The 12107-nt window shown below is 38.4% G+C and overlaps 1 protein-coding gene across 5 annotated transcripts in view; it reads right to left on the bottom strand.

The window, feature by feature from the left end:
• Positions 1-12107, bottom strand: part of PPP4R4 (protein phosphatase 4 regulatory subunit 4) — a 106277-nt gene that overhangs the window by 20055 nt on the left and 74115 nt on the right. For 4 of the 5 annotated variants that reach the window (XM_043983572.1, XM_043983573.1, XM_043983576.1 and 1 more), the window contains 4 exons: positions 10031-10178; positions 8272-8416; positions 2401-2442; positions 2238-2312 (listed from right to left, as the gene is read on the bottom strand). In XM_043983572.1, the coding sequence (XP_043839507.1) occupies positions 2238-2312; positions 2401-2442; positions 8272-8416; positions 10031-10178 (410 nt within the window). The remainder of the gene's footprint in view (positions 1-2237; positions 2313-2400; positions 2443-8271; positions 8417-10030; positions 10179-12107) is intronic. The other variant, XM_043983574.1, reaches the window with a different exon arrangement.

The following is a 12107-nucleotide window of genomic DNA, read 5'->3' as shown; positions in this document are numbered from 1 at the left end:
AACCACACTGACTATTTTGTGACTCAACACTGGAGTTAGCTCAGTTCCTTTTCTGTTCAATTATGGGTCTATCCCAATTTCTGTCTTCTGAGAAAACTTTATTCAACTGTAGGAATTGGGGGAAAAGCCTTATTGCACTGTTTGAATCTAGGCCTGTGTGGCTGGGAAGATGGACAACAGCTATCTGCTGCTTAGAGACCCTTGACTAAGGGCCTAGATTCTGCTGACCAGAAACCTAGTCCGATCCAAAGATTGATGCTAGGAGTTTTCTCACAATTGTACATCTCAAGCAACCCATGTCTTATTTGAAAACTAGCCCTGTACTGATAAATCAATTATTGTTTCCATGTTCCTTTGATTGTTTAAGACGCTGTCAGGGGGCAGAGAGGGACACCTCTTTTCCTGATTTCAGGGAACCTTACCTGTTTACTATCCCCTTCCCAACTTGGAAATGCACTTAATCTTTCCTCCAATTAGAAACCAGATTACCTAATGTATCCTGTTTGTTTCCTTTTAATTAACTGACCTTATTTGATTGTTTTTGATGTATAAAAGTGTGTCTTCCCCTGTATTCAGGATCCAGGCCAAAGTTGAGGAGGTCTGGTTCTGCTTTGTCAGGCAATTGCCATGCACTGCTTAATAAATCGGTATGCTCAGAAGTTCAAACCTTTGTTTCCTCAAGTCATTTCATCTTTAACCTGCCACATCTTCCCTTAAGAAGAACAGTTTACAGCCACAGAACACAGATATTAACTGCACTATGGTCCATGGACCTTAAATTGTCATAAAGAAATGTGATTCTAAATAGAATGAGTAAGAACTTAAATCATTATTTCTAAAAAGGTCAAAAAATGTTTTTGAGAGGTAGCATGGTGTAGTGGATGGGAGAGTTAGCCTTGAAGCTAGAAGACCTAGGCTCAAGTCTGGCCTCTGACATGTACTGGCTATGTGATGCTTGGCAGGACAAGTCATCTCACTACTTCCTAAGACTTAAGTTGAAGAAAAAATGCCAACTTGCATTGATTGAAGGAGTTTACTCACCTAGGAGTTCCCTAAGCCAATGAAATCACAGATCTAGATCCTCTCCCAGCCCTTATATGAAAGGTCCTATGTGAGACATTGAGGATAGTTTGAAGATGTTTAAGACCCAGAAGCTATACACAGTGAATTGACAACTCACTGGTAAGAAAATGACATGTACATAAATAACTACCAGACTAGCTAAATAAAAACCACATCCTTAAACATTAGATCTCTTTTAAAGAAAAAAAATGGGTAAACACTGAAAGACAATGATTACAGGAAATGCTGATGTTTTTACACGTTATCTTTGAAGAAAAATCATGGTTTATTTCTGGATGGATATGTAAAGTAAAAAATGACTTAAAAGCACACAACAGGTACTGAATGATATGAGAACTCACAGGAAGGAGACACTGCTTTTGTCTGGGGGTATCAAGGAAGGCTACAAGACAAAGGTGACATCTGAGCTGGGGCTTGGAGGATAATATGGTTTCAACTAACAGATTTGGGGAGAAGGAAGGTAATGGCATGAGCGAAGACAAGGAGTCAGGAGAGTGTTAGGACTCACTTAGGAAAATAGTGTAAGCTGAGGCCAGAAAGAATAGTTGGGGTGAGACTGTGGAGGTCCTTGGTTAACAAGCTAAAAAGCATGATTTCATTTGGTCGGAAACGGAAATCATTGACCACAGGAGATGATCTAATCAGCTATGTGCTAAAAAAGTTTAACGGTGATAGCAGGATATAAGATAAATGGATCCCTCCAGGTGCAGAGGTCACACCTGCAAGCCAAATTGTGCAAATTGTGTGATTTTGTTCTCTTCCATAACACCTAACAGAATGTCAGAAAGGGCATTAAGACAAGAGGAGTGACGTGGCTTTGGTCTGGAGATCTCCTCAATATCACAGAAAACACCAAACACAAACAAAATTCCCTCAAGGTAGGAAATCCTCAAGGCTTCTGTTCTCTTTCCTTGCCCCAAATTAAATTAAAATAATCAGAGGAAGATAGGTACCATTCTAATTCTTGAAAGACTATAATAAAAGCACCAGATCTTCTCTTTAATCTTCTAAGAAAAACATAGATGGAAAAGATGACTGAAATGATTCTCATTAAGCTTAGGCCCGAATGTATAGCTGTCATCTGTTGGGGAAGCTTCTCCTATGCCTCTACACAATAAAAGCATTAGAAAAAAACCAAACAAAACCAAACCTACCATTTCCAAAAGAAGAAGCTCTTCTCTTTCTTTTTCCTGGTCCAATAAATCTTTTTCATAAAACCTTTTCTGAAACTGTTTAAAGTTTAAAATGAAATTATGAAACATTATGAGTTTACTAAAAATGTTTAAATATTCCTTTCAAAGTGAATAGATTACTTACAGCATCCATAGACATTTCCATTCTGTCCAACTCTAACACAGTCTATAAAAGAGTCAACATTTTGATTATTATTTTTTATTCCAAAACAGTAACTCAATTAAGTCAATCAAATATTTCTTTAAAATATATAAAGAGGAAAACTTGAAGAAAAAAACCTACACTATAGTAAGCTGGAGCAAAAGATCTTTAGCAGGTCTCTCTAATTCTAAGCTGGAAAATTCTATGAAATCAGCACAGCATGTTAGTACTAACTATCCTTTAACATACTGTTAACTTATAGGAGAACAACTCAATGTAATTATGCTGTGATGATGATGATAATAGCTAGCATTTGTATGTTGCTTTAAGGTTTACAAAACATGTTGCATATATTATCTCATTTAATCCTCAAAGCAATTCTGTGAAGTGGGTGTTCTTATTATCCTCGTTTTACAGATAAGGAAACTGAGGTTGGCAAGGCTTAAGTGACTTGCCCAGGGTGACATAGCTAATAAATGTCTGAAGTAGGACCTGAACTCAGGTCTTCCTGCCACCATGTCCAGCACTCTTATCTACTCTGCCTCAAGTAATCCATAGCTATCTTTTATCATATTTCACATAGTACTTTGTGCCTATCCTTTATGCTTATTTTATTCTTCATAAGTGTATTCAGCTTAACTGGTTTCTATTCATTCTCAAGACCAAAACCATCTTAATTTTAATAAACCAAGAGAGTGATGATTAAGCTTTTATCTTATGGCTATAGCTACATAAGCCAAGCTGCATTGTGCTCTTTTATCTAAAATACCTTTTTTCTGCTCTCTTTTACAGTATAAGCTTATGGCAAGCTAATGAGGTTGCTAAGACAGTGGTGGATTTGGCTAATTCTAAGGCTCTGGTCTAGAAATTTCTTTGTACCATGTTAGAATATACTTGGCTGAAACAAAACATAATAAATACCATATTATGAAAGACCAACCGTTTAGCTAGTACAGAATTTTGCTTCTGGCAGTCAGTTGATAAGCATACTATGTGTCAGGGATTGTTAAGCACTGCACATATTAAGACAGACAAAAATTGGGTCCCTAGCATGCAAGAACTCACACTATAAAGGGGGAGACAACATGTATATAATCAGGCAAATACAAGATATACAGAGTAGATAGAAAGTAATCTCAATGAGAAAGGTCCCAGCAGCTGGAGGGACTAGGAATGACCTCCTAAAGAAGGTGGGACTTGAACTGAGTTTTGAAGGAAGCCAAGGAAACCAACAGGCAGAGGTGAGGAGGCAGAGTATTCCAGGCATAGTGGATATCCAGTACAAAGGGAGAGACCAGAGATGGAATGTTGTGATTGAGGAACCGCAAGCCAGCCAGAGGGACTAGACTGCAGGGTGCAAGAGGGAGTCAAGTATTAGAAGCCTGGAAAAGTAGGAAGAGATCAGGTTATAATGAGCTTTAAATGTCAGAGGACTTTAATAAGGAAGATGAGGATAGAGGGAAGCTCATTGGATTAAACAATAAAGAGGGAGCTAGTTCAGTAATGGGAGAAACAGAAACATACTATAAGAGGCTGAAGAAGGGGTTGGTGAAGAGGATGATGCAGAAGAGCTGAGAGAGGTCTTGTTGAATGACTTCGAAGCTTTTAGTAAGTGTGAGTGTAAGGAATAGGGGAAGACTTGGTCCTGGCTTAAGGAACACAGTAGGAATAATATCATAAGGCCCTATTCCACATGGACAAGTCTAGGTTTCCTTCAAAATGTATTAAAACTAGGGGGCAGCTAGGTGGTGCAGTGGATAAAGCACCAGCCCTGGATTCAGGAGGACCGAGTTAAAATCTGACCTCAGACATTTGACACTTACTAGCTGTGTGACCCTGGGCAAGTCACTTAACCCTCAATGCCCTGCAAAAAATGTATTAAAACTATCCTTGAGACTTTACTGAGCCACAGGATGAAGGCTTGAACCACTGACATATCTTTCTGGCGTACTAAGTACACAAGCTAGCATGAGAAGAGACAGGAACTCTTCCCTCATACTTCTGAATAGAAAACCAACATGGCCAACACAGAAGCAGGGAAGCTGTACCCAAGGGAATCAAAGCTGTAGTCTTCCTTAATATTTTTCCCTGTTATGGCTAAGTTAGACCCCCTTTTGTAAGCATTACATGTCTCATTTCATTCCATGTCCAAACCTCAAGCACCAGACCAATATGAATCAGGTCTGGCCCCCGACCTAATAAGGATAAAAGGGAAAGTGGGTAGCAGTTATTTTGGAAATAATGGAGTCAGTCAATAAACATTTATTAAACACCTACTGTGTGACAGGTGCTATGCTAAGTACTGGGGATACAAAGAAAGGTAAAAGACAGTCCTTGCTCTCAAGCTGCTCTGAGTCTAATGGGGAAGATGACAAAACAACCTTGTAAAAACAAGTCAACAAGATAAACAACAGAGTGAAGGCACTAGGATTAAGCGGGGCAGAGGACGGCGGGGAGGTTGTGAAAAAGATTCTTTTAGAAAGGGAGATTTTAGCTGGGACTTGAAGGAAACCAGGTAAGCCAGGAGGCAGAGACAAGGAAGAATTTTCCAGGCATGAAGGATTGTTGTTTGTCCCAAGTTCTCTAAGAGGACCATGACATCTGGAAGTGATGTCATGACTTGCAGTAAGGTGGATTTAAATGAGGAAGGACTGTGCAAGGTCACCAACCTTCCTCTCTCCTCCAGAGCCATCTGGGTCCAGTGTCAAGATATAGATCAGGACGAATGGAGATGGCCTCTGATGTTTAGGGCAATTAAAGTTAAGTGACTTGCCCAGGGTCACACGTTTAGTATCTGAGGTGAGATTTTAACTCAGTTCCTCCCAACTTCTGGGTCAGTGCTCTATCCCCTGTACCACCTAGAGACAGCCAGTTAAATGCCCAGATGTGGGCAATGGAATGTCTTGCTTGAAAAACTGCAAGGAAGCCAGTGCTACTGGATTGTAGAGTGGAGGTAGGGGACAGGAAGTAAGGTATAAGAAGCCTGGAAAGGTGGTAGGGGCAGGTTATAAAATGCTCAGAAAGCCAGAGGACTTTGTATTTGATACTGGAGGTTATAGGGAGTCACTAGAGTTTATAGAGTCGGGGGGGGGGGCGGAGGTGACATGGTCAGACTTGTGTTTTAGGAAAACCACTCTGACAGCTGAGTGGAGGATGGATTAGAGTGGGGAAGAGACTTGTGGCAGGGAGACCAACCTACATGCTATTACAATAGTCCAGGTATGAGGTGATAAAGGCCTAACCAGGGTGATGGCAGTATTAAAGGAAAGAAAAAGGAGGAGGATGTGAGAGGTGGAGGCTGAGAGAGAATGAGGAGTCCAAGATGACATCCTGTTTGTGAAGATGTAGGACTGGAAGTCAGCAGAGAGGTCAAGGTTGGATAAGTAATTTGAGAATCAACAGTAGATGGATGCTAAATGAATCCATGAGAGATAAGAAGATCACCAAGTGAAATAATATGGAGGGAGAAGAGAAGAGACCTCAGGAGAGAGCCCTGTGGGACACTCATGGTTAGTAGGAGTGACCTGGAGGAAGATGCAACAGAGGAATCTCAGAAGGCGTGTTCAGACTGATAGGAGGAGAACCAGGAGAAAGCAGTGTCATGAAAACCTGGAGAGAAAAGAATATCAAGGAGAAGAGGGTAACTGACAGTGTTGAAGGCTGCAGAAAGGTCAAAAACCACAAGAGAAATAAAACATTTACTGGACTGCACTTAAGGGCCCAATTAAGGTTGGAAAGAGTAAGAAAGTTATTTCCACCAAAGTCCTCAGGATTTTCAAATGGTTCAACATCAGAAAATGCTATGATTTTATCAGTGGAAAAATATTAAAGAAGAATCATTACCATCTGCTTTGAACAACACAATAAGGACCCCTGGAGAGTTTCATTAGATTTGCAGCTGAAACCTTCCACATGTGGTGATTCCCCATTAGCGTGGGAGCTGGAGAGCAGGGACTGTCTTATTTGTACCCTCAATGTTTTGCACACAGTAGGCAGTCAATAAATTATTTTCTCATTCACTCGTACGTTTTTGTTAGATCCCTAGCAGTGCCTGGTCACTTACAAGCAGGAACAGAGAAGGGTCACAGGAGAAGTGATCCTGAGTTGAAGGTCAATAGCAGAAAGCCAAGCAGAAGGGCTGGGGAAGAAACATCACAAAGATAGAAGAGAAGGCAATACAGAAATGGCTGAGCATGGTGTCAAGACTGAATATGGAGGAGAGAGACCAGGGCAGGGTTGAGAACCTGGAAGAAAAGATGAAGAGTCAAGGGACGGGTGTAAAAGGGGTAAGGAATGGGAAGAGGTCATTGGACAAGAGGATGTGGTAAAAGGGAGATTGTCAGATTTCAGGATTCTGGACATGGAAAAGTTTGATGTGATGATGAGTACGAAGGCATGATACTCGCCTTGCCACTGTTCTTAAGATGAGGACTGTTCATGGGATAGCAGTAACAAACCTCTGATAACCAACGGCCATCGTCCAAAAGTTTATTGGAGTCTTGCTACACTTGTTTGTAACAAGTACACTTGTACACCTTACTGCAAGCTTCTACAATCTCTTGGAGATAATACATATTGTCACTGCAGGAACCAACACCCACATCCACAGAGATGCTCCTAGATCATTCTGTAGCCATTTGCACATTTGTAATTAGCTGAGATTAGAAATTCTGGTGATAGTAACATTTTAAAAAAATTTCTATTTAGGTACACATAGAGCTGTTTGAAAGTTTCATAGATATTTTTAAAGAATTTACATTTCAATTAGTTAAAATTATGTAAATCAAAAATAAATCAAGTGTGGTTAAGCCAACTGATATAAAAAAGGCCAAATTCTGAGCTAAGGGAGAAGAGATATACTGAGAGACTGGTATGAGCGACTTGCAAGTTTACTGACAATTCTTACAAAAAGGTTCCCACATTTTGGAGAAGTCCATTACAAATGCCTCAAGGACTGTCAACATTTCCTCTGTTATTACCGTGAGACAGAACCGTTTTCATAGCTCTAAATCCAATGCCAATGTCAGTCAATAAACTTAAAACAATATACCATGCAAATGAATGGTAAGAAGCCAACTATATCTCTTTATATTCCAAATCAAATGCACAAAAAATGTTTTCTATGGAAATATTCAAGTCGTTTGTAATTATTTGAAGTTTATATTAAGTTATGCTCTACCTCAACTCCTCCTATCTTCCTGTATGCCATTAGGAGAATTCTTCAGGAGCAATATATATATAAAAACAGAAAGTCATGTGGCATGGTGAAATGAACATTCACTAACTAAGCTATACACTTTGGCAAGTCACTTAACCATTTTTGGCTTCAATTCTTTTATTTGGAAAATGCCAGGGTGGCTTGGATCTTTAAGGACCTTCCTAGCTTCAATGTTCTATAAAACATAAGCCAATTTCATGAACAAAGGCTTTTGTTCACTTGAATTATATAATAATTTATTGTGAAGTCTTAGTGAGCTATGTCCACCCACCAAGTCAATTTATATCAAGAAATTTTGATTCCCTTAGATCACATCCAAAAAGAACTACATATGCTCATGTAGGTGTTTTCCAATTCCCATAATAAAGGATTTAGAGGCGTTTTCTAACCCCAACAGCCAGAATAGTGAAACAATGATCATCATTATACCTTCCTGAGAGTTTTGGTGCCCTGGAGATAAAGAGCTAGCCTCAAGGTCAGGAAGACCTGGGTTCAAATCCCACTCTGGCATACCCTAGCTGTGTGACCCTTGGCGAAGTCACAAACGCTGCTATTTTGGGGGCAACTCTCAGGCCCTGTCATGTCTCTAGTTTACTGAAGAGTCATAAACATAGCCTTGTGAGGATTATACTTACTCGTTTGACAATAGCCAGAACATCTTTATCTTTTTCTTGACAGAGAAGTTTTCTTACACACAGTTCTAACTGCTGAAGTAAATGTTTGTCCGCAGGAATCTTGAGAGTAGATTTCACTTTGGGCAAAAGGTAGCAAAGTTTCATTCTACAGAAAAGAAGATTCATACTTACATTCTGGTGCACAGCCATTCCTCATTCTAATTTTAAAAAACCCAACAACCATAAACTGGTTGCTTAAAGAATTCTCATAGAGATCTTAAAGAAAATGAGGTTTTTAACTTCTCCGATTGCCTCTATGATTCCTTTTGGCACATTTTCACACAAAGCAGCCAGAGGGCCAACTTTTTTCTGACAAAGGTACAAAAATGTCATGGTGCTTTTAGAGTTGCTTGAAGTTTATGTTAACCATACTTAAAAGAGATACAAAATTCACAAAAAGACAGTGCTACCAGCATATGAAAGCCCCTTTATTCTTGGCAGGAGAACACAGCTGGGCCAAATCTCTCTCCTAGCACTCTTCAGGAATCTAAATGCCTAGGGGAGAACACTGGGCACAGAGCCTAGTACAAGCTCAATTGAACAAGCTTTTATTATATGAAAAAAGAAAATACCTAATAGAATGTATGAGCTTGAAATTCCCTTCAACCACTGCTCCCTACAACCAATATACTGGGATTCAGGAGGACCTGAGTTCAAATCCAGCCTCAGACACTTGACACTTACTAGCTATGTGACCCTGGGCAAATCACTTAACCCTCACTGCCCCGCAATAAATAAATAAACAATATACTGGTGACAAAGTGGATACAGTACAGGCCCTGGAGTCTGGAGGACCTGAGTTCAAATCTTGCACTAGCTGTGTGACCCTGGGCAAGTCACTTAACCCCAATTGCCTAGGAAGGAATGAAAGAAGGAAGGAAGGAAGGAAGGAAGGAAGGAAGGAAGGAAGGAAGGAAGGAAGGAAGGAAATAAGAAAAAGAAAGAGAAAATGCTGATTTTAAAATATGTTTGTTTACCTTACTTTATCTTCCCATTTTCAGGCATATTTCATTTAAACCTTAAAACTTTATCAAATAAAATCAACAAATGTTTATTAACTACATGCTGTATGGAAGGCAATTGAATGTAAGAAAAGAGAAGAAATGAAATTTTAAATCAGGCACCTTTACTTGTTTTGTACCACAAATGAGGTAGAAAAACTAGACAGGTGTCAACCATATAGTTTTGTTTTTTTGTTTTTTTTTTAGTGAGGCAATTGGGGTTAAGTGACTTGCCCAGGGTCACACAGCTAGTAAGTGTGTGTTAAGTGTCTGAGGCCGGATCTGAACTCAGGTACTCCTGAATCCAGGGCCGGTGCTCTATCCACTGCACCACCTAGCTGCCCCAACCATATAGTTTTGAAGCAGTTGTCTTTCTTCTCTACCATTTCAGGAGAGAGACCACAACAGGACAGAGGGCTATAACTGCATCAAACTCAACCATTTTCTGCTGTCACTTTGCTGAACCAAGGGGGCAAGAAAAAGCTATTCATCCAGCTTAGATAAATTGCTATCCCTCTCCTACTGGTCTGCAAATCTTGGGCAGTGTCAGAAGGATATGTTTTCAAATCTTAATGAAACTTACCAGTTAAGGCCAATAATGATTTCAGAGCACAACACATTCTTTCCTTAATACAGAAGAAGAGCTGCTCTGAAACCAACTTAAGAGGTGCCTAGAAAATTGATTTGTCATACAGTATTTCATTGGATTGGTGCCATACCTCACATTTGCTACTGGGTCATGTGTCAACTCAAGAGCAGGTAGAAAGAAATATTTACAGAAAAATGATTTGGAAAAGAGCTCGATAATAAATTCACAGGTGTCCAAAAATCGAAGTCTATACCAGTAGCTTTTTCCTTGGCCCAATTCTGAAAAAAAGAAAAATTATAATGAATTCAATTTTCTATGTTCAAAAAACATATCCCAAATGGAACCGCATGGGACAAAGAGGAAAGCAGTGCGAATAAATTCAGAGACGGTTTTAATTATATCCCTCGTGGTTCAGTGAATAGAGTGTGGGATCTAGAGTCAGGAAGACCTGAATTCAAATCCAGCTTCAGACACTTACCATGTGACCCTGGGCAAGTCATTTAACCTGTTTGCCTTAGTATTCTTATCTATAAAAAGTGGATAAAAATAGAACCAACCTTCAGTGGTTATTATGAGGATAAATCAGTTCATATTTTTAAATGCTTTGTAAACCGTAAAGAGCTATATAAATGATAGCTACTATTATCATTTTAATAATATTATTTTAATTTTGTAACTATTTGAAAATTATAATTTGTAGGCAAATATTAGAACTAGACTGTAAATAAATAAAATAGCTATTATAACCCTTATTTATAGGCCATAAATAAATAAATAAATCTATAAATAAAATAATTTATGAATGAAATGAAAGTATTTTGACACTATAAAGTCTTATACAAACATAAAGGACCTTACAAAAATATTTTTTTATTAAATTAAATTAAATTAAAATTTTTTTTTAATTTTATTTTTTCAAAATTCTTATAAAAATATAAACAAAAAAGTTCAAAATTTAGGTAACATAATTTTCACCTTTAAAAAAGCATCAAAACAAAACTATCATACTTAAATCGAAGTTGGGTGTCTTTTGAAAACTGAAAATAAATTTAAGAGATTGTCACTGATTACATCAAATTGATAAATTAACCAAAGAAAGCCAACTTATACTTATCACTATTTTGTGTATTCTAATTTTAAGAGAGTCAGCAGGGCATAGGAGATGGAGAAAAGTAAGTACCAGGAAGATCTATCTGACACATATGAGCTGACAAACTCTTGTTAAGTCATTCAACTTCTCAATGTGCAAAGCCAGAAGGGTCAAACATGCCCACCTACTACCATTCCTCAACAGGCCTCCTGTGGCCTACAATACTCACTAATGTAGCCAAAGAAAATTCAAATGTAACTGGTAAGTATTTAACAAGGTAAATAAAAATACAATAAAACAGATAATATTACATTTTAAAACTAAGTTGATGTGTGGCCCACAGGGAGCCATACGGATGGTTTTGAGAGTTGGACACTGGTAATTTACCAAAACTATAGGGTTGCAGAGATGTTGACCTGCACTGGGACTAGGAGTTTACTACATCAGTGAAATCAAAGGCCCAATTTGAAAACTGGCAAAGCAGGCATAGTATAGGATAATCGGATTGAGAGTTGAAAGGATCTCAGAAGCCATCTTGTCCCCTCCCCCCCACCTTATTTTAGAGATGAGAGATTTAGTGATGTTAAGGTCTCTTGTTGTCCAAGGTCATACAGTCTGAAGCCAGGGCCTCTGACTCCAAAGATAACACTTTTCCCCACTATTCTCCACAAATATTTGATGAATAAAAAATCTTTTTTCCTTCCCATTTTGGACAACAGAGCATTCAATGTCTATTTTAAATCTTAAGAACAGATGTTGACTTGTGTTTTAAGTGAGGAAAAACAATATACAAATTCATAATTAGGTGCAGGAAAAAGGATTAAGGGGAACCTACTGATGTGGCCCATTCCACTTTTGGACATCTCTAATTGTTAGAAAAGTTTTACTGACATAATGCCTAGACCTATCTCTTCAACTTTCACCTATTATATATGGTTTGGAGCTCTGACAACTATATTTATTGTATATCCTGATCTATTAGTAACTTTATATAAAAAAAGAAATGATGTTAATCTGGCATGACCTGTTCTTGATAAAATCATGCTGTTGGTTTTTTTTTTTTAAATACTGTTTTCCTTTCTAAATGCTCATTAATCATCTCTTGAATGAGATGATT

Source organism: Dromiciops gliroides, chromosome 2 (genome assembly GCF_019393635.1).
Source record: "Dromiciops gliroides isolate mDroGli1 chromosome 2, mDroGli1.pri, whole genome shotgun sequence".
NCBI classification, from domain to species: Eukaryota; Metazoa; Chordata; class Mammalia; order Microbiotheria; family Microbiotheriidae; genus Dromiciops; species Dromiciops gliroides.
The sequence above is the reverse complement of the archived record's forward strand: the minus strand, read 5'-3'. Positions and strand labels throughout refer to the sequence as shown.